This window comes from Schistocerca americana, chromosome 2 (genome assembly GCF_021461395.2).
Source record: "Schistocerca americana isolate TAMUIC-IGC-003095 chromosome 2, iqSchAmer2.1, whole genome shotgun sequence".
NCBI lineage: Eukaryota > Metazoa > Arthropoda > Insecta > Orthoptera > Acrididae > Schistocerca > Schistocerca americana.
The window spans coordinates 737,578,901-737,602,947 of NC_060120.1; the positions used below are offsets into that span (position 1 = coordinate 737,578,901).

Consider the following 24,047-nt stretch of genomic DNA (forward strand, 5'->3'; position numbering starts at 1 on the left):
CGACATGGCCAGGAACCCACATAAAGCTAACTGGAGAACCGACGTCCACCAGCTGCTGAAGAGAGCGTTGGATCCGGTGTACGAAAGGGTGAACCGGGTACGGATCACTGAGGCTCTGGATGGCGCTCAGGGAATCTGAGCAGATGACATAAGCAGAATGTCGGTGGCGGCAGATGTAAAGAACGCTTGGTAGAGGGCAAAGAGCTCAGCTGTGAAGATCGAACAATGGCCATGGAGCCGGTATTTGAAACTTTGTGCCCCGACAATAAAGGAACACCCGACCCCGTCATTGGTCTTAGAGCCATCTGTATAAATGAAAGTCATGTCGATGAACTTCGAACGAAGTTCCAAAAAACGGGAGTGGTAGACCGAACCGGGGGTGACCTCTTTTGGGAGCGAGCTGAGGTCAAGGTGAACGCGGACCTGAGCCTGGAGCCAAGGTGGCGTGCGGCTCTCTCCCACTCGAAAGGTTGCAGGGAGTGAAAAATTAAGGTGTTGAAGGAGGCGACGAAAGCGAACTCCAGGCGGTAGCAGGGCAGAGACATACAACCCGTATTGACGGTCAAGAGAGTCATCAAAAAAGGAACGATAAGACGGATGGTCGGGCTTTGACAGTAGCCGACAGGCATACCGAGAAAGCAGTATATCGCGCCGGTAGGTGAGTGGCAATTCGCCAGCGTCAGCATGAAGACTCTCTACGGGACTGGTATAAAATGCTCCGATCGCAAGTCGTAAACCCCGATGTTGTATGGAGTTGAGGCGGCGTAAGATGGATGGCCGTGCACAGGAGTATACGAAGCTCCCATAATCCAGCTTGGAGCGGACGATCGACCGATATAGACGAAGTAGGACGGTTCGATCCGCTCCCCACAACATACCACTGAGAACACGGAGGACATTTAAAGAACGGGTACAACGGGCGGCCAAATATGACACATGTGGAGACCAGCTAAGTTTCCTGTCAAATGTAAGGCCTAAAAATTTGGTTGTCTCCACGATTGGGAGAGCAACGGGACCGAGTCGTAACGACGGTGGGAGAAACTCTTTGTAGCGCCAGAAGTTTATACAGACCGTCTTCTCGGCAGAAAAACGGAAGCCATTGGCGACACTCCAGGAGTAAAGACGGTCAAGAGAACGCTGAAGACAGCGCTCCAGGACACGTGTACACTGGGCGCTGCAATAGATGGTAAAATCGTCCACGAAAAGGGAGCCTGATACATCAGCTGGGAGGCAATCCATTATTGGATTGATCGCGATGGCGAAGAGAGCGACGCTCATAACTGAGCCCTGTGGCACCCCATTCTCCTGGCGAAAGGTGTCGGACAGGACAGAACCCACACGTACCCTGAACTGTCGATCCATTAAAAAGGAACGAATAAAAAGAGGGAGGCGACCGCGAAGGCCCCATGTATGCGTGGTGCGGAGAATGCCCGCCTTCCAACAGGTGTCGTAAGCCTTCCCCAAATCAAAGAACACAGCCGCGGTTGGGCGCTTCCGCAAGAAGTTATTCATAATGAACGTCGACAAGGTAACCAGATGGTCAACAGCAGAGCGGCGCCTACGAAATCCACATTGTACATTGGTAAGTAGGCGTCGAGACTCGAGCAGCCAAACCAATCGAGAGTTAACCATTCGCTCCATCACTTTACAGACACAGCTGGTAAGCGAGATAGGTCGATAACTGGAAGGCAAGTGCTTGTCCTTCCCCGGCTTAGGAATCGGGACAACAATAGACTCGCGCCAGGATGCGGGAACATGTCCCTCAATCCAGATGCGATTGTATGTACGAAGAAGAAAACCTTTACCCGCAGGAGAAAGGTTCTTCAGCATCTGAATAGGAATAGAATCTGGCCCTGGAGCGGAGGACCGTGACCGGGCAAGTGCGTTTTCGAGTTCCCGCATGGTGAATGGGGCATTATAACTTTCACAATTCGAGGAGCGGAAGTTAGGTGGCCTAGCCTCCTCTGCCTGTTTGCGGGGGAGGAAGGCAGGGTGGTAATGAGCGGAGCTCGAAACCTCTGCGAAAAAGCGGCCGAAGGCATTGGAGACAGCCTCAGGGGCCACAAGGACGTCATTCGCGACCTTCAAGCCAGAAACTGGTGAGTGGACCTTAGTGCCAGATAGCCGGCGCAGGCTACCCCAGACAACAGAAGAAGGAGTAAAACTGTTGAAGGTGCTTGTGAAAGCAGCCCAGCTGGCTTTCTTGCTTTCTTTGATAATACGACGACACTGAGCACGTAATCGTTTATAATTGATACAATTCGCCACTGTAGAGTGGCGTTTAAATGTGCGTAAAGCACGTCGACGAGCACGTAAAGCGTCTCTACATGCTGCGGTCCACCAGGTGACCGGTACGCGACGTGGAGAAGAAGGAGGGTGAGGGATGGAATATTCAGCAGCAGCGAGAATGACTTCCGTGAGGTGTGCGACCTGACGATCGCAGCTTGTAAAGGTTTGATCCTGAAAGGTCGCCCTGGAAGAGAAGAGCCCCCAGTCTGCCTTGGAGATGGTCCAATTAGAGAAGCACGAAGAGGGGGTATGCTGCAGGAGATGGATAACACACGGGAAGTGGTCGCTCGAATATGTATCAGAAAGTGCATACCACTCAAACCGGCGTTGACTTTCTCAAGTCAACCCCTGAAATGAGATCATCCCTTGACAAAATTCTCCCCACACCACCCAAAGTTGCCTTTCGTCGCCCCCCTAACCTCCGTAACATCCTTGTTAAACCCTACAATATTCCCAGACTACCTTCTCTACCCAGCGGTTCCTACCCCTGTAACCGACCCCGCTGCAAAACCTGCCCCATGCATCCCCCCACAACCACCTACTCCAGCCCCGCTACTGGTAAAACATACACAATTCAAGGCAGGGCTACGTGTGAAACTACACATGTCATTTATCAACTGACATGCCTGCACTGCACAGCCTTTTACATCGGCATGACAACAACCAAACTGGCTGAGCGCATGAACGGACACAGACGAACTGTCCGCCTAGGAGATGCCCAATACCCAGTAGCGGAGCATGCCCTCCAGCATAATTCTAGGGACCTAGGAACCTGCTACACTGTATGTGCCATTTGGCTTCTCCCACCCAACACCAGTCCCTCTGAACTACGGAGATGGGAACTTGCACTCCAACACATCCTTTCATCCCGCCATCCCCCTGGACTGAACCTACGTTAAACAACCTCACTCCCATTCACTCTTCAGTCTTCTCCTCTTTCCCTTTCCTCTTTAGCCATTCACGCATCTTTTCATCCTACATAGTTGTGTTTATCTTTATACTATATACCTCTTTACTTCTGTATGCATCCTCTTTGGTTGAAGCTGGCACAGTACTTACAGTAGAATATCTTTGGCTTCCCTCTGACAACCATGCCTCCATCCTTGCTATCCTCCCTGTTTACCTTTCCCTGTTGCTTCATAACCTGGGTTGTGAGTAACTGAATCCACTTTCCCTTCTTCCCTTTTTTCCCCTCTCTCCTCCCTGACGAAGGAACAAAGTTCCGAAAGCTAGGAATGTAAATTTTCAGTTCTGCTTTATGTGTATCTATCGGCTGTACTGAGCTGAGGTAAGTACTGGCCAGCCCCTCTATCTCTTTGTTAGTATTTGTTTCAAAATTATAGTACAATATTTTGATATTAATTTTCAGTAAAAATTTCACTTTCTGTACCAATTCACCCCAAGTTATGGTACAACAAATATTTCATCACTCCGTAGCAACAAGAGGGATACGGTACACCAAATATTTGGGCGATGGTGACAGTAAGGCATACAACAATGTGGTGAACTAAGCCATATGGAGATGTCACAGTCATTATTAGCAAAATAGAATGTGTAGGCCATGTTCAAAAACGTTTGGGAACAAGGCTGAGAAAACTAACTATTGATATGAGAGGTAAAAAATCAGAAGATGGAAAATTGTTGACCGGACAGGGTTGGTTAACTAAATCCGAAATAGAAAACTTGCAGGTATACTATGGGCAGGCAATTAGGAGAAATATAGAAAATCTGGATGCAATGAAGAGAGATGTTTGGACCATATTCTTCCATAAGTCCTCTACCAATGATAAGCCATGTCATGGATTGTGTCCATCAGGAGAAAATTCGTGGTGCAAATACAATAGGGCTCAGGCAACTGGAGAATCTTATTCTCACCAGCATTCACTTCCTGCTGCTGTTATTACAGCAACTAAACTTATTTTCAGAGACTTGGCTCATCCTGACCTTCTAAGGAAATGTCTGCCTGGACAGACACAGAATCCAAGTGAATGTTTCAACAGTGTAATTTGGAACCGCCTTCCTAAAACTGTATTTGTAGGCATGGGTACAATGAAATAGGAGCTCATGATGCTGTTAATACATTCAATTGTGGTGATATTAGAAAGTGTTGGGTACTGAAAAAGCTGGGAATTAATCCTGGTGAAAATATGATCACTGGGCTGCAATACTGCGATAAAATGAGGACAGCCAACGTAGACAGGTCTACATCTAATATGGCCAAGAAAGCACGACAAACATCCAGGGAGGTGAAAAATAAGCTGGAAGACCTGCTAGAGGGCAACCAAGGGCCATCATATGCAGCAAGACAGTTTTAATTAACTGTAAGTAACAAATTTCAAAAGTTTTTTCTTTAAAGTCAATTTCCCGATAAAATAAAATTTTAAGTACATATGCCCCATTATATCAGAAACTATCATAGGTAAATAAATGAAACTTTCAGAGACTGCATAACATAAAAAGCCACCTCTGCTACTACATTCATCAATATTCCCCCATTAGGAAGTTCACAAAAAAAAATATTTTCTGCAGAAAAAACTTAATATTTTTGTTAATAAATTCAAAAAGTATTTCTTAAAAACTATAAAATGGATAAAGTAGATTTTAGTACAGTTGACTATTAGCATCATGTAATATACAGTAAAAATATTAAGGTCCTGCATCAAATAGTGTTTTCAGAAATGGGTCAAATACTTGCCTAAATTAACATGGGTTAGATAGGCAGGATGTGGTCATCTTAAGACTGGCAAACCTGATTTCTGTGTGTTCCGTGAAGGAACAGCCAAAAAGGGAGCTAATGAGATTTGTAGTTTCTTGCTTGCTTTCTTCGAAGAACATTACTTTGGTAAAAATATTAAAGAGGTGCACATTTTCTCTGATGATTGCCCAGGACAAATACGTAACAATACAGTAGTCCAATTCCTAATGGTATTAGTAGGGGTTGATAAGCTTGGAAATTTTTTTCGATACTTTCTTATCCAGGGACACTCTTTCCGACCTTGTGATAGGGTGTTTGAGGGTATAAGAAGAAAGTTACGACAAACTAATACAGTTTACACTGTGAAAGAATAGATTGAACTTATTCTTCATTCAGCCAATAAAAAGAACTCATTCATTGTCAACTACCTTGAAGATGACAACATTGTTAAGAACTATAAGGACTGGTGGCCAGATCTTTTCAAACGCAATTCCCAGTGTTTACAAACAATGACAGAAGACAGTTCAATGAAAGTCAACTTCAGTGTTTCACAGTACAATATGTTTGAGTATGACAGCCACAACTCACGGGTATTAGTAGCCTGATCATTCATTGATCGACTGACTCAAAACTTTCAGACTTTTAAAACCCCTATCAAATATCAGACTCGCAAACAACCTTAGCACGTGGAGAGAATGTACTATAAACAAAGTTAAGATAAACAATATAAAAAAACAGGAACAGTACATCCTAGAGGAGCACAAAATTTGCATACTGATTTCTTCACTTGGCCTACAACAGCTGAAGAAGATGAAAATGTATGAAACCTACAGAAAATGTTGCAACAATGTTTATCTGTAATATGATTATGTTAAAATACTATTTGTAATTTGTGTTTATTAATAAATATTCTCAAAATTCTATAGTTGTACTATTATTTCTTCTAATTTGGTTCAAAAAGGTCATGAGTCCAAGATAAAAAAAAATTAATTTGAGGAATATGCGATTCAATTACTCTGCAACCTGAAAGGATAGTCATCCAGAGAGAGCACATTCCTCATGCCATTCATAGTTCAATCTCAATGTTGTTGCCTTCACAAAATCAGAGTGTCTAGACTGCCAAGAGCAGATCACACATCACTAAATTTAATTATCTGTATGTATTGCAAAATGAAAGTCCCCTGTGGCATTTTTCTATCTGAAGGTGAAGATTAGTCTCATTAGGGATTTTGATATTGTTTACACCAATAAACAGACTGATACACAAGGAAGGTTACATACATTATTTATAAATATTTTGTAAAATTTGTTGAACTAGAATGATGATGATCAATTAAACTGTGCTTCTTGAGAACTTTCAAGGTGTGCGCACTGTAAATTGTTAAAGTTATACTGCAGCGGATAGGCACTTGGTGCAGGGAGTGGCAACTGTCCCTTAACTTTGACAAATGTAATGTATTGCGAATACATAGAAAGAAGGATCCTTTATTGTATGATTATATGATAGTGGAACAAACACTGGTAGCAGTTACTTCTGTAAAATATCTGGGAGTATGCGTGCGGAACGATTTGAAGTGGAATGATCATATAAAATTAATTGTTGATAAGGCGGGTACCAGGTTGAGATTCATTGGGAGAGTGCTTAGAAAATGTAGTCCATCAACAAAGGAGGTGGCTTACAAAACACTCGTTCGACCTATACTTGAGTATTGCTCATCAGTGTGGGATCCGTACCAGATCGGTTTGACGGAGGAGATAGAGAAGATCCAAAGAAGAGCGGCGCGTTTCGCCACAGGGTTATTTGGTAACCGTGATAGCGTTACGGAGATGTTTAATAAACTCAAGTGGCAGACTCTGCAAGAGAGGCGCTCTGCATCGCGGTGTAAATTGCTCGCCACGTTTCGAGAGGGTGCGTTTCTGGATGAGGTATCGAATATATTGCTTCCCCCTAATTATACCTCCCGAGGAGATCACGAATGTAAAATTAGAGAGATTAGAGCGCGCACGGAGGCTTTCAGACAGTCGTTCTTCCCGCGAACCATACGCGACTGGAACAGGAAAGGGAGGTAATGACAGTGGCACGTAAAATGCCCTCCGCCACACACCTTTGGGTGGCTTGCGGAGTATAAATGTAGATGTAGAATCTGGAGTTAATATTCAGTTACCTAACATCATCCTCTGAATTTTAATCATAACTACACAGTGGCCCATAAACAAAATCACCACTCTCTTAAACAACTTAGATGGTGTAAAGTTAGGGCTGGCTGCTAGTATGTACTGATTACATGGTGCCTTTGCCATCTAACAGAGAGACGATCGCCCCTTGAATGAAGGCTGGTAACATTACACACTATTTAAATTGATAGAGAAAATATAACTTTTATCCATGCGTTGTGATGTTCTCACAACACATAGGTCCTTCTCATCTTGTGATCTGAATGGCCTTTGTACATCTTTCTAAATTTTCTGAACCCATAATTCTTTCCTCCCCGAGGGAGACACTAATGATCTGGAAGCTATGGTAAATGTTTTCACTTTTAAATCTGTAATGGACATGAAAATCACCACTTCAGTTGTAAGACTTATTTTTTAAATGTCACAGCCACTTTTGGGCTAAAAATGCCCATCATTAGATGCAATTACTGAAAAAAAAAGTGTACTAACAATAACTTTTTCCATAAACTTCTATGCACAGAATAATGAAAACCAATGAGCTCTATCACATCTAAAATTCTAACAGCAGTCATGCTAGATACAATGAAAATGAGAAAGGAATAAGTCACAATACCATAGCGACAATAATAAAACCAAGAAACCATCCAGGTGAATGGGCATGATATACAATAAGAACAAGAACACTCCTTGGAGACAGCCAGCACAAGCCACAGCAGAGCATGGAGTTGCGCACACAAAGGAGGGAGCTAAATTGGTAAACTTTAGTGTGACGATACTACAGCCACCTGTTAGGATGCGTGGAAGTAAATGACATGAGACCATCTAGCCCGACTGTTCACATTTAAATCGACAATATTAAATCCAGAAATGGAGAGAAAATAATATAAAATAATGTAAATGATGCGAAAGGCATGTAGAAAAGTATAATAAGACAAATTTAATGCATCAATGAACACATTAAAATGAGGAAATAAAACGGTTAGGTGATAAAAACCACATATTAAAAAAGGTAGTAGAATTAGAGACCTGTGCAGAATAAAAACAAACTGAACCATAAAGTCTGTCACTAAATGGTATATGCCTATCACTTATCGCAAAAACTTCATTGGTCATATAGTTTTTAATCTGCACAGGTCTGTTTAAGATACTAGCTTTTTTAATTTGTGGTTTTTATCACCTATATGTTTTGTTTCCTAATTTTAATGTGTTCATTAAACCATTAAATTTGTCTTATTACACTTTTGAACGTGCCTTGCAATTTGCATTACTTTATAATATTTTCTCTCCAATTCTTTATCTGACAATAATTTAAATGTGAAAAGTTGTGCTAGTAGGTCGCATGTCACTTGTTTCCAGTCATCCTAACACATGGCCATAGCATCATCACACCAAAGTTTACCAACTTAGCTCTCTACGTGTGTGCACCATGCCATGCTCTGTGCTCCCTTGTAGTGATCACCACGGCTCAACCCAGTCTCATGTACTTGGGATCCCAGCACAGGACATAACTGTTCTGGTTCTTATCTTACAACATGCCCCTTCACCTTTTTGTTTTACCATTAGTTGTCACCACAGTATTACGACTTATTCCTCTCTCACTTTGTACTGTATCTAGTGCAACTCCTGTTACATTTTTTCTATATGATAGTCCTCATTAGTTTTCATTATTTTATGCCTACAAGAATATATTTAAAAATATTTTTAGCACACTTCTCTTGTTTATTTTCAGGAATTTTAACTGGTGATAGGCATTTGTTAGCTCAAAAACAGTCATGAAATTTAAAAAAATAAAAGCCTTACGACTGATGTGGCGACTTTCATGTCTATTATGATGTACAGATGCAGATTTGTCCCAACAGCATTGTTTGTGGTTTAATGTGTACTGACAACATTGGAATTTCACTTCTTGAAGCCACTAGTGGTAAGCTTAAATTAGTAACTGTTTTATGGTGACCTCTCAAACTGAATCAATGGTTCTACTTTATTTGCAGTTTTTCTCCATCTTCAAAACATCGAGTTTTACAAGAGGGTAGTCAAACTACTAATTCTCACCTTTTGAACTGATATTGAAGTTCCATAATTGAGTTTACATTTTTTTGTAGGTAAATATCTGCAACCCTAGTATACACAGAAATCCCTCACCAAAATACTGCAGCACTCTGCTCGATGAACCAAACCAAACTGGTGTACGCCATTAATAAATTGGATTATTGCGTAGTAATTTGTTTTCGGCTCTTAAAGGGGAACAACACCAACATTCCATGCACGGCTGGTGAAAGTTACAGCAACATTGCACCTCCACATGATACTTCCAGTGTGATCAAACAGTGACAAAGAACAAAGTGACAAGCAATCCCTCTGAAAAATAAGGAAACTGCATGAGAAATGGAGTCTCCAGCAATCTAAGAGTAATGTACCACAACTGAGGCAGTAGTGGAAGGCACTGAAATCAGTCATGGATTAGTTTACAACAAAGTGCCTGACATTTTGAACATCACGAAGTTCACTGGCCTTTGGGTTCCACAACTGCTCAAACCTATTCGAAAAACCCACCAAACCAAAATAGCAACAGAAATGTTACAGCTGTTTCAGGCTAATCCAGACGACTTCTTAGACCACCTAATCATCACCAACAAGTACTTTATGTATAATTATGACCATGACATAAAGGAATAAAGCAGTGGAAACACTGATTCATATCCACTGAAAAAAAAAGCACAAACTCTACCATCATCAAGCAAGGAGATGATGAGCTTTTTGAAGCTGGCATGCTGTGGTGTTAATAAATTCCGCTCTAAAGTGCAAACCGTCGCAGCGGCATACTACCAAACTCTCCTGACAAGTCTAACAACCCTACCACAACAAAGGTCAGCATTTTATAACGATTGTGGTGTTGCTCACGCTGCTAAATACTGCATTATCGAGCAACAACAGTCATATTATGTGGCAGGTGTCATTAGAGCACAGTTAATAGTCATTTCATGTAATAATGAAAAAACTAGGCACTCATCTTTTTGTGTTTCCCATGCAGGTCTCGTCGTAAAATCATGGCTCAATCGCTGAAAATCTTGGTGATTATGATTCCAAGCTTGGATGCAAAGAGGCCTAGGTTTTATCCTGCTATATTCAAAAGTTTTGTAGATGCGCTACACAAACCATTCTTGAAGATTACACTTTTGCTGGACAATGGTGATGTAAAAAAATAATCAGCACTCCGAAATTAATTTCTTCCTTTTAATTGCTTTTATTGCAACATCACGTAACACACAAACATCACTTCACAATACAAAACATACTTGAAAACATCTCTCTTACAGTTACTGTTAAAGTTCACATTTTATAAGCAGACTACGTTATGCGTCTTTCCAACATGACGTCCAACACTTGACCTTTTCAAGGTCAGACTTTCTAACAACTCAACAACTAACTAACTATCACTTACGCGCCCAAAAATCAGAGTTACAAGTATGTCAAAGATCATAGTGACAAAAGAAAGAATACACATAAGAATAATATCATTGCAATACAAACATATCAATGTATCAAAAGTGAAATCAAATCTGAATTTTGTCTCAGAAATATGTTAAGTAGTTAACAGAAACACAGTAGAATATTACTGGTATCGAGAGGTTCAGGTGAGGTACCATAATGGTTACGTAATTCAAGTTACTGGAGCTGCCAAGATGAAGTGTCACAGGAAGCTGTCCAAGAGGGTGTTTCAGTTCCACAGCAAATGCCCAGCTCATTATCCACGGGACAATCAAACATGTTGCTGCTTTGGGCCATCAAATTTGGTCTCTGCTGTATACTGAGGTTTCGCCCACTATGCCAGCAACAAACATTATATCCTTTACACAAGTAGTCAGCTTCCTAGCAGACGACACTTGAGGGTTACCGCACTACACATGGTCATCAGATGGCAACCTAAGTGCAGGCAGAGGCTGTTGGCTCCATGGACCTCTTTCTTACGCCTGGCACATGACAGGAAGCACGACGAACAGAACCTTGGCACTGCGGGCTGTACTTACGCCAGTGCACGGTATTGGGAGGCCAGTTCCCTCTAAGGGAGATTCCTTGGGAAGGCACAAAATGCACTCTCATTTCATCTATCACGAACTAACTCTGAGCCAGCATTATGCCACCACTGCTTTCAGTGCCAGTTTCCACAACTCAGTATCTCTGGCGAGGCTATCCCGGCAGAGGACGTGGACACCACCGCTGTGATTGGACATCAGGCTCTGTAATATTTTCTCTTGCTAACTACGACATCATGTTGGACTTACACTTTCGCCATACCTTCTGAACACTGACTGCAGCTCTTCCTCGCGGGTCTTTAACCAAATGTATATTTCTTACCGAGTTTGGCAGTGAGACAGTCTTACTCAAAATCCTTGCACAGTAAGTTCCTACAATCCGTGACAGTGTTGGTCGCAATAAAATTACTGTATTTTTAACTATACAAGAATTTCTTTTGGTTTCGTAAGGGTTTCACCGCAAACTTACATGAAATTATGTAGTTACCAGCCTTCAGCCATGTGCGTTTTTGTCAAGGTAACAGTATTAACTTGTTGAAATCAGCTGTTCATTACATATTCAGCTTTAAAATAGTTAAAGTCAGAATGTTTTATGTGTGTGATAAATATTAGGACTTCATCTTACTGAAGTCTGTGTGTTTAACATTTCCTCTTGTTGGAGCAGAGTAAGTATAATAAACTTTTCAAGCATATTCTACCTCAGTGCACTTTCCTTGTGCCACTTTTAATGGATAGATTAACTGATGACAATGTGTGTGTTCTTCGAGTTCATTTTCACGCGTGTGGTAGGACCTTGAAGATTTGCCCTCATTTTTCACAGGACTGGTTAGCAGTTCCGGTATGAGTAGTGAGTCTTTGAACCTTGGACCTCTGGTGCCCTGTTGCCACACAATGCCAGCCCTACTGAGCAAACTTTATTGTTGCACTATGGAATCACTGAAACAGAATGAACTACAGCAACTCTTACATGACCTTCACAATTGCGGCATGATCGGCAGACCCTTCTACACTTGGTGCCCCATGCGGATGCTGTCTTATCACGGGTTCTTCACCAGCTACAGTGCCACCAGAAGCATTGGCTACAGAGGTGGAAATGAGCAGAGATGATCCAGCTGCTGGCATTTCACGGCTTCGAAGTGACATGGGAAACACGACCTGTCTTCATCTCAAGATTGGAGCAACACTTGGTAGTTACCAGTGAAGCACACCATCAGGCTTCTCTGATGGTCTTTGTTGATGCTCACACCTATCCAAATCTTCCAGTGAAGCATAAAATCACACTTTTGTGTTGGCCTTTGCTGGTGCTCACACTCTCCAATTCTTCTTCATCTCAACCTAAGCATGGATGTTTGCACCTTACTGTATGTCCAGCTCAAACTTGCAGTACATTTTGCATACCTTCCTATCATTAGTAATGTAGCTCAGGTTTGTTCTCCTACATCACCTTCAAGCAACACCCCTTTGGGCTTCAGGGCAACCCCGGACTCTGGAGCAAACTTCTGCCTCCACATCATCTCTGGCAACACTTGTCTGTACTCCAGTTCGCTCATATCACCTTTCGTGACCCAAGCCTCCTTGCCAATCTTTCTATCATTCCAATCGCTCTTTGGGCAGTCAGAAGTTTCGATACTTTTTGCTTGTGTCTGCATGGAACTTAAGAGGGGTTTCAGCTACCAATGGATGACCACATGTTGGGTCGTCAAGCAGTGCCACCATCTCTCCTCCCTATCAGGGAGGTGTGTGTGTGTGTGTGTGTGTGTGTGTGTGTGTGTGTGTAAAGGGGGGGGGGGGAGAAGTATGCAGTATCATGGGCTTATGCCTGAGGCCAGCAACACACATTACAACCAAGTGGGCAACTGGCTTTCCAGCAGGCTACAGTTGAAGGTTACCATGCCACCCACAGTCACCAGACAGCAACCTAAGTGCCAACAGAGACCAGAGAGCGACCTAAGTGCCAGCAAGACCACAAGCCCCACAGACCTTTTTCCTATCCTTGCAACGTGACAGGAAACACGATCACCTGTAACCTGATGCCGAGGGCTGTACTTAGGCCAGTGCATGAGCCCTGGGAGGCCAGTTCACTCGAAGTGAGATTTCTGGGCCAGGCACCAAATGCACTCTCATTTTATCCATCATGAAACTCATTCTGAGCCAAAACTCATTCTGAGCCAGCACTAAGCCATCACCACTTTCTTTTCCAGTCTCCGCAACACGGAACCTTCGACGAGGCCTTCCTGGCAGAAGATTGACACCAATACTATAACTGGCCTTCGGGCTCTGTAATATTTTTTTCTTGTTAAATAATGACATCATGTCGGACTTAGATGGGATCTTAACTATATGTACATTTCTTACTGACTTTGGCAGTTCGATATTCTTACTCAAATTCCTTGAAAGCAAAGTTCCAATGATACACGATATTGTGACAGTCTCTGCCGCAATACCATTATTTTCTTCAATTATACAAGAAGTCTTTTGGTTTCACAAGTGTTTCACCACAAACTTACATGAAGCTAGTTAACAGCCTTCAGCCTTATGTTCTTTTGGCAAGACAACAAATTTAACTTGTTGAAGTCAGTTGTTTGTTAAATATTTAAGTCTGAAAACAGACAAGGTCAGAATATTTTTTTATGTTCGATAAACATTCAAGACTTAATCTTGCTGAAATCTGTGTGTTTCACATTTCCTCTTGTTGGAGCTGAATGCGTAAGTTTAATAAACTTTAGAAGCATATTCCATCTGTGTGCGTTTTCCTAACGTTGGCTTTGGCAGATACATAGCCACATCCCTGATTCTCCTGAAATGACACTAACTTCTTCATCTTTTCTCACATTTAAAAAAAAAAAAAAAAAAGGAAAGAAAGAAAAAGAAATTGTGACAGGCATTTCCGGAAGGCCAAAATGATTTTGGATGTGGAAATTATCATGAGCTACCAAAATGCAGACTTCCACAACCAAGGTCTCTGTCAAGTTCCCCATCGTTGAGAACAATGTGTAGAGAAGGACTAACATAGTCAAGTTTCATGGTAATAGCTTGATTTTTTCAAACTCAGTATTAAAACTTTATCAATACTTAATGTAATCACAAGAGCAAATGGTCAAATCATGCAGTCATGTTTACAAGTGTGGTCAAAATAATGTCAGATAAAGAAAACTGACACATATGTTCCTTTAAACAAAAAGTACACTTTGTTTACACAAAAAAATGTCTCGTGTGATTATTACACTGTTAATATGAATCTGATCTGTACCCCAATCATCATCATCATCATCATCATCATCATCATCATCATCATCATCATCTACTAAGCTCCCATGCCAATCTCACATGCTTCCAAATGTTTCCATCTTGTCCCATTTCCAGCCAGTTATTTATGACCAACCTTTTGCATACTGTTTTAATGTCATTTACCTATGTACTCTTTGGTCTCCCCCTAGCTACCTTGCCAAATGCCTTCTCCAAGAATATTCCTGCCACCATTTAATCCTTTTCCATCCTCATCAAATGGTCTGACCATTGAAATCTCTCGAATTTATTATGCTCATTATTGTTGAGGTAGCATCTGGGTTTTGTGTTGTCTCTTCTCCTCCAGTTTTGCAATTCATTATCAGAGTAAGGATAGAAGACTTCCCTATAATGTTTGTTTTCAAGTACTTTTAATGTATGTGTTTCCATTTTAATTAAACTCCGTGTTTCTGCTCCACAAGTTACGACTGCTCTGACAATTATGTTATACAGCTTCAGTTTATTGTTCCTTGCATGTAGTTTAGACCCCAAATGTTTTTGCATGGAGTCGTAAGGCTCTATTATAGGGTGTATACAAAGACAAGGGGAAAAAAATTCCAGATTTCCCAGTTAAAAAGACACTTTCCCAGGTAAAAACACATTTTTTTCAATGTTAAGTTACAATATACTATCCCTTGGGGCTGTAAAACTTATCAATCATTTGAATGATGAAGTTTTATACGTCAACACAGAACTTCCCAGCACTTTAGGAAACAAAATGCAGCAAAAACCAACACATTTTGGAAAGATCTTTGATGCACAGCAACATTTACACTACATATTTTCATATTATGAAAGTATTAACAGGAATTACACCAACTACAGCAACAGGAATTCCACCAAATACAGAATGATAGCTTCCAAAGTACTGAAATCAAGATTGTAATGCACTTTTGTCAGCCAATCATAGCTCATATGGCATGATCTCACCCACCAATGACAGCAGATATTCCAAGCATAGGACATGTGATGTAGTCATCAGCCAATAGCAACATCATTGTTAAGTAGTGCAAATACACAAATAGGAAAAGTTAACGATTTCAATTAATATACATACCGCATAGCTACAAGAAGAGCTTAAATTGCAGCAGGTGAACATTTCTCACAAATACAATTATAAATTTCACTGATGTGCAACCAACATTTTGTGAGCAACCTGGTTGAATACATGTTCCATCAAGCACATCGACTTTTCCATAGAAAAGCCAATTACATGTGAAATTGCTCACGAACTCACTTCACACTTTTCTAATCTGAAAAACTAACTTTGAAACTTGAAATTTTTTTAGTGTGTGTTACTCTTTAAGATATATCAAAGACAAACGTGCCTGTAAAATTTTAAATAATGGCATAAATGGCTGGCTGGCCTTATGGGCCCAAAATTTTTATAAGTGGCTGGTCCTCCATGTTAAGTTTAGAATGAGAGTCTAATGCTCTGATTTAAGAAATTCGTTACACATTCTCACACGTAACATAATTCACCTTGTGTAAAAGAGAATTTACTTTGAAAGTAACACTTCTCAAGCCACCATTCAAACCATTTTATCACAACCTGTTAAAAATGTAAACGGTTGTGACATCACATTCTTGAAACAGTGTTCATGAGAAAAACGCTCGAAAACAGTTTATTCTTAAGAAGTATTGACACATTTTGGAGGAGGCAGGTGCTTGTGTGTGTGTGTGTGTGTGTGTGTGTGTGTGTGTGTGTGTGTACAAGGCGCATTTTCTTTGCAACTTAAGTTTTACTTTGGTGTTATTCTCTTGTTTACATTTTGCTGCCATCGTATTACTCTGCAGTAGTGGGCTAAAGTAAAACTCTTTGTTAGAGTATCAATTCTTACTAGTCAAAAATCACAAAAATTTAACTGGGAAAAAAAATGAAAAACTCCCAGAATTCTAAAAAAAAGTCCTGGGTTTTCCACGGATTTCTCCAAGATGGGGGGGGGAGTTTTTCCGGATTTCCCTGTTGTCTCGGGGCATATACACTCTGTGTTAGCATTTTCCAGTCTTATTTTCCACTACTACTTGTCTTGATTTTGCTCATCAATCATTGCACCCAGAAATTTGAACTCTTCCACATGTTCGAAGCAATGTTTGTGATTATCAGATGTGACCATTTGTCTTATCCATCTCTAATTTTAACTATAATATATTTCTTTTTCCGATTGTTTAATTTTAGGCCACATTTAGATGCCGCTTCTACAACCTCCACAAATAACTATCTAATCTCTACTTCACTTTTTACAGAGTGCTGTATCACCTGCATACATTAAAAACTTAAATTTATTTCTCTGGAGAACCCCAGCAGGTACTGGTCTGAGTAGACAAAAAAATCCACTAAAACAGATTGAACCAACAGATCTCAATTTTTGGGACCACTTATCAGGCGAATCATTGTACTTAACACTCGTGTTTATTGAATCTAACAAGGAACCCCTTGGGTGTGAGGTCACAAAAGGCCAATGATGTTTACAGTATTTGACACTCCACGTATTGCCTACCATTAACCACCATACTGGCTGCTAATAGCAACAGGGGGCAAGGACTGGAGGTATCCAGTGGTGAGTACAGCACGAGGCTATGCAGCTTAGTTTGAGTGCTTAGTCGATGAGAAACTCCCAATAGTGCTACACAGACAGTGGTGTTGATACAAAGCAGAGCAAAGGCAATGATAAACAAAGCAAACATTGCATTGTATCTACAACAACAGTTGCCCAAGTTGACATGTCAGACAGGAACTCTAGGGATTTTGCAGAGAGTGAAAGAAGTGGCAGGCGAAATATAAGTGTTTCTGCATGATGAGAAAGTGGAATGCATGGTGTCATATCGTTCCACTATGCAGACAATATACATGAGAAGTACAATTACGATGATACGTGCTTAAGAGTGAAAGTGATATTGAAACATGCTTCAGCCATGCAGTTCACGATCCTTGTTAGACAGGGAGTCACAAAACCTATCTCAAGTGAAACGTAGTAAAGGACAATCATTGTCATAGGAGCGGGTACTGAACATACTTTCATAAAAAAATTTAATAATAATAATAATAAAAATACACGATCACAATGCCACAAATATAGAATACATCACATACATTCAGCAACAGAAAGATTCACACTAAGCAGAAAGGAAGGAGGAAGGGGATTTATCGATATAAAAAAAACCTACATTATGGACAGGTAGACAATTTAAGAAAATTCTTTCTAGAACGAGCAGAAACTAGCAAAATACACAAAGCAATCACTCATATAAATACATCGGCTACACCACTGCAATTTCATAACCACTTCTACAACCCTTTAGATCACATAACATCAACAGATACGAAAAAAGTAAATTGGAAAAAGAAAACACTACATGGCAAGCACCCGTATCATCTAACACAGCCACACATCGATCAAGACGCATCCAACACATGGCTAAGAAAAGGCAATATATACAGTGAGACAGAAGGATTCATGATTTCAATACAGGATCAAACAATAAACACCAGATATTACAGTGAGCATATTATTAAAGATCCCAATACCACAACAGATAAATGCAGACTTTGCAAACAACAAATAGAAACAGTAGATCACATCACAAGCGGATGTACAATACTAGCAAATACAGAATACCCCAGAAGACATGACAATGTAGCAAAAATAATACATCAACAGCTTGCCTTACAACATACACTTATAAAACATCACGATCCCACATACAAGTATGCACCACAAAATGTACTGGAGAATGATGAATACAAATTATACTGGAACAGAACCATTATAACAGATAAAACAACACCACATAACAAACCTGACATCGTACTCACCAATAAAAAGAAGAAATTAACACAACTAATCGAAATATCCATACCCAATACAACAAATATACAAAAGAAAACAGGAGAAAAAATTGAAAAATGCATCCAACTGGCTGAGGAAGTCAAGGACATGTGGCATCAGGATAAAGTTGACATTATACCAATTATACTATCAACTACAGGAGTCATACCACACAATATCCACCATTACATCAATGCAATACAGCTACATCCAAACTTATATATACAACTACAGAAATCCGTAATTATTGATACATGTTCAATCATCCGAAAGTTCGTAAATGCAATATAGCATCTACCGTACAGTTAAAAGGAAGTCACGCTTGATCAAGGTCCGCGTCACTTTCCATTTTTGACCAGACATAACGTCTGAGAAAAGAAAGAATAATAATATATGAACACATTTCATGTAAGTCTGCAGCAATATGACCACATAGTGTATAAGAAAAACTACAGATATTCAAGGTTCCAAATGATTGGAAAAGTGCACAGGTAGTCCCAGTCTTCAAGAACAACGCCAATGAAGTCTTTCTTCCAGATTGGCCAAACAAGATCTGTAGCTTACGCCACAGTGGCCCCAGAACAGAGGACAGCCACTCATGAAAAAGTAAGTGTCAAAGAAGAAAAAAAAAAGTAAGAAAAGGAAGAAAAAGAAGAACAAGAACAAGTAGAAGAAGACCTAAAATTAATGCGCACTTTATAAAGTGCAGTTCAAAATTCTTGAATAATTTTCTGAAATTCTACAACAGATCAACGTCAGAGATATAGGTCTATAGTTTTGAGCATCTGCTCGAATATTTGAACTGCAGGATAATTTTGAACATGTAAATAGTATTTGTTAATACAAGTCTTTTGAGGTGAGACCCTGTTCATAGTCTTCTTGCTGCAGGAGATTCTGATTTGAGATTCACGCAGGTAGACATTTTGAGAGTTAAAAGATCCTGTTTCCAAAAACTACCAAAAATTCCTTTCATTCCTTCTTCAGTTATTTTTGAAAGACATTGCAGTCTACAGTGGCTCTGGGTTTCCAGAAATGACATGATACGCAAGCAAAAAACATGTTCTAAAAGTGTTAATAGGCCTTTACCTGTCACCATACTGAAGATGCAAAACTGTTGTCTGGTTATAAATATGATATGTCCCCTGAGTTACCTTAACAACCATGTCCTTAATCCTTATTTTTTAACTGTCCACAATAACAACTGATGAACAAATTAAGAGCCTACGGAATATCAGACCAGCTGTGTGGCTGGATTGCAGAGATTTTAGCAAACAGATCACAGCATGTTGTTCTCAATGGAGAGACGTCTACAGACGTTAAAGTAACCTTTGGCGTGCCACAGGGGAGTGTTATGGGACCATTGTTTTTCACAACATATATAAACGACCTAATAGATAGTGTCGGAAGTTCCATGCGGCTTTTTGCGGATGATGTTGTAGTATACAGGGAAGTTGCAGCCTTAGAACATTGCAGCGAAATGCAGGAAGATCTGCAGCGGATAGGCACTTGGTGCAGGGAGTGGCAACTGACCCTTAACATAGACAAATGTAATGTATTGCGAATACATAGAAAGAAGGATCCTTTATTGTATGATTATATGATAGCGGAACAAACACTGGTAGCAATTACTTCTATAAAATATCTGGGAGTATGCGTACGGAACGATCTGAAGTGGAATGATCATATAAAATTAATTGTTGGTAAGGCGGGTGCCAGGTTGAGATTCATTGGGAGAGTCCTTAGAAAATGTAGTCCATCAACAAAGGAGGTGGCTTATATAACACTCGTTCGACCTACACTTGAGTATTGCTCATCAGTGTGGTATCCGTACCAGGTCAGGTTGACAGAGGAGATAGATAAGATCCAAAGAAGAGTGGCGCGTTTCGTCACAGGGTTATTTGGTAAGCGTGATAGCGTTACGGAGATGTTTAGCAAACTCAAGTGGCAGACTCTGCAAGAGAGGCGCTCTGCATCGCGGTGTAGCTTGCTGTGCAGGTTTCGAGAGGGTGCGTTTCTAGATGAGGTATCGAATATATTGCTTCTCCCTACTTATACCTCCCGAGGAGATCACTAATGTAAAATTAGAGAGATTCGAGAGCGCATGGAGGCTTTCCGGCAGTTGTTCTTACCGCGAACCATACGCGACTGGAACAGGAAAGGGAGGTAATGACAGTGGCACGTTAAGTGCCCTCCACCACACACCGTTGGGTGGCTTGCGGAGTATAAATGTAGATGTAGATGATTCTTTATGAGTGGATGCCTAGCTGAATGTCCTGCACGCACTGTAACTCCCAAGGAGTTCACCTTCCATCTTGATGGTGTGAACGTTTGTGACCACTGTGGTGCACCATTTTTCATTCGGTGTTTATCTTGTTGTGTAATGAAATGTTCAATGATGCTAGTTTTAAAATGAAAGTTTCTTCCATCTCCATTAATAATAACTGTTAGTCTCTTAGTAATGTGACTTTCTTTGAGTCAGTTTTATTAGTTACATAGTGGCCCAGTATTACCTTACTCAAAGGTAAGGTTACTGGCCACCTCTGCCACACATAGAACCATGAAACTTGGCAACAGTGGCGTGAAATGAGTCAGAGTTGAGAATGGGAGTTGTTGAAAGAATATTTAGAAGCGGTGGCAGAGTAGTTGTAATTGGAGTCTTAATCACAAGCTGTTGATACAATACTTTTGGTATGTAATAGTCTTTGATGCTTTGGACTGTCATCCAGTATGCTATAATTTTTAAAGCCTAGTGAAAGCTGTTATGTTTCCAGCCACACAGCTACATACAAACAATGTAGAAGCACATTAATAAATTTGTGTGGATGATCACTATTTAGGAAGTCAAGTTTTCATCAGTAATCAATTGTAGATTACTGAATATTCATCGACATATACACCTATACTCAAAAGATCACCTTAGTGTGTGGCAGAGGGTACTCCTAGCAACTGCCCCCCCTCCTTTCTGACTTATATGCGAATGGTACATGGGGAAAGTGATTGTCAGTAACCCTTTGAATGCTATGACGACAACTCTGTACAGTGAGGAGGAGGAGCACATGTTACAATAGGGTAAGCAGAGAGTGTTTCCCAAGCAGCACTGAGCACAATTAAGAGGAGGAAACATGAAAACAAGCCTCCACCAATGTGCTTATCATAATGAATAAATGGCAGAAAAAAAGCAAAGCTTGCCAAACATTGACTTTATTGTGTGTGTGAATTCCTTGGCTATATACAGTGAGTGCACTCAAACAACATTACATACTGTTACAATGGTCATACCTTATTTTATCACCCTTTTCTTCCACTTGATGGACAAGAAGGTTTCCATACTCATCTACACAAGCAAGCACAACCTGTGATGGAATATGTGCGAATGCTATATCTTGGACCATTCCAGCCATGCCTTTCAGAAGAGTTCTTCCATTATTTTCCCTGTTAACAACTCTAACAAAACCAGTGTTCTTACCAACAGCTGAAAAAAAAGCAGATCATCATCATCATCATCATCATCACCACCACCATCACCATCACCACCACCACCACCACCACCATCACATCCAAAAACATAATAATGACAATCAATAGTAGTGTCAACACACTACTTACTTTTTATTCCATATGCAACGTATTTTCCTCCAATATGAACAGCTAACAGTTGCCCAGCATAAAACCGGAGCTCCCAATTAAAGTCAACAATATTTTTCAGTGTAATTTTTGAACTTGGCTGATGCTCTCCACTACTTGGTATTATGGTAACATCTTCTGAAGTAATTTCAACTGAATTTGTATCGTCGTGTCCTGTAAAAGAACTGTTGGAAACTGTCATTATTAACTGACTACTCAGTGTCAATTATCACAAAAATTCCATGGATGAGGAAAGGGAAGAAGATGTAAATTTTATAATTGGGAAGTATAGCAGGTTCTCAAAGCAGCTTATGGCAACTGATGACTACATAACAAAAACAACCCTTGTTAAAAATTAACATTTTTCTAGGAGAGTGAAAAAATGTTTTAAATAGTTGTATAATGTCTTGCTAACAATTATGTTTTTTATGTCGCTTCTTGGGAATCATTTTTATTACACTGTACTGACTTACGTTTCAGAGTAGCTCATTTCTTCTTCTTCTTCTTTCCCCCCCCCCCCCCCCCCTCAACCCCCAATAATTTACAGTCCTCACTGGCATAGGCTGTTTTTGTCCGCCTTGTCTGCTGGGAGTATGAAGGAACGACTCCACAGGTCCATTAAGTATACCTTATAAACCTTACAATATACTACTTTTTTAAATCAAGAGATTATATATATTTGCCTTTACAAATGTCTGCTTGTGTCTGTGTATGTGCGGATGGATATGAGTGTGTGTGCGAGTGTATACCTGTCCTTTTTTCCCCCCTAAGGTAAGTCTTTCCGCTCCCGGGATTGGAATGATTCCTTACCCTCTCCCTTAAAACCCACATCCTTTCGTCTTTCCCTCTCCTTCCCTCTTTCCTGATGAGGCGACAGTTTGTTGCGAAAGCTTGAATTTTGTGTGTATGTTTGTGTGTCTATCGACGTGCCAGCGCTTTCGTTTGGTAAGTCACATCATCTTTGTTTTCAGGTATATATATAACCACGTGGGAAAAATATATCTAAAAACAAAGATGATTTGACTTACCGAACGAAAGCACTGGCAGGTCGATAGACACACAAACAAACACAAACACACACACAAAATTCAAGCTTTCGCAACAAACTGTTGCCTCATCAGGAAAGAGGGAAGGAGAAGGAAAGACGAAAGGATGTGGGTTTTAAGGGAGAGGGTAAGGAGTCATTCCAATCCCGGGAGCGAAAAGACTTACCTTAGAGGGCAAAAAGGACGGGTATACACTCACACACACACACACACACACACACACACACACACACACACACACACACACAAGCAGACATATTTGAAGACAAAGAGTTTGGGCAGAGATGTCAGTCGAGGCGGAAGTGAAGAGGCAAAGATGTTGTTGAAAGACAGGTGAGGTATGAGTGGCGGCAACTTGAAATTAGCGCAGGTTGAAGCCTGGCGGATAATGAGAAGAGAGAATATACTGAAGCGCAAGTTCCCATCTCCGGAGTTCGGATAGGTTGGTGTTGGTGGGAAGTATCCAGATAACCCGGACGGTGTAACACTGTGCCAAGATGTGCTGGCCGTGCACCAAGGCATGTTTAGCCACAGGGTGATCCTCATTACCAACAAACACTGTCTTCCTGTGTCCATTCATGCGAATGGACAGTTTGTTGCTGGTCATTCCCACATAGAATGCATCACAGTGTAGGCAGGTCAGTTGGTAAATCACGTGGGTGCTTTCAAATGTGGCTCTGCCTTTGATCGTGTACACCTTCCGGGTTACAGGACTCGAGTAGGTGGTGGTGGGAGGGTGCATGGGACAGGTTTTACACCGGGGGCGGTTACAAGGATAGGAGCCAGAGGGTAGGGAAGGTGGTTTGGGGATTTCATAGGGATGAACTAACAGGTTACGAAGGTTAGGTGGACGGCGGAGACACTCTTGGTGGAGTGGGGAGGATTTCATGAAGGATGGATCTCATTTCAGGGCAGGATTAGAGGAAGTCATATCCCTGCTGGAGAGCCACATTCAGAGTTTGGTCCAGTCCCGGAAAGTATCCTGTCACAAGAGGGGCACTTTTGTGGTGGTTCTGTGGGGGATTCTGGGTTCGAGGGGATGAGGAAGTGGCTCTGGTTATTTGCTTCT

General features: G+C 40.9%; 1 protein-coding gene across 3 annotated transcripts in view; it reads right to left on the reverse strand.

The window, feature by feature from the left end:
• LOC124595620 (enhancer of mRNA-decapping protein 4) overlaps positions 1-24,047 on the reverse strand; it is a 155,943-nt gene that overhangs the window by 93,975 nt on the left and 37,921 nt on the right. For all 3 annotated transcript variants that reach the window (XM_047134440.1, XM_047134441.1, XM_047134442.1), the window contains exons 3-4: positions 21,915-22,117; positions 21,588-21,780 (exon numbers count right to left, since the gene is read on the reverse strand). In XM_047134440.1, the coding sequence (XP_046990396.1) occupies positions 21,588-21,780; positions 21,915-22,117 (396 nt within the window). The remainder of the gene's footprint in view (positions 1-21,587; positions 21,781-21,914; positions 22,118-24,047) is intronic.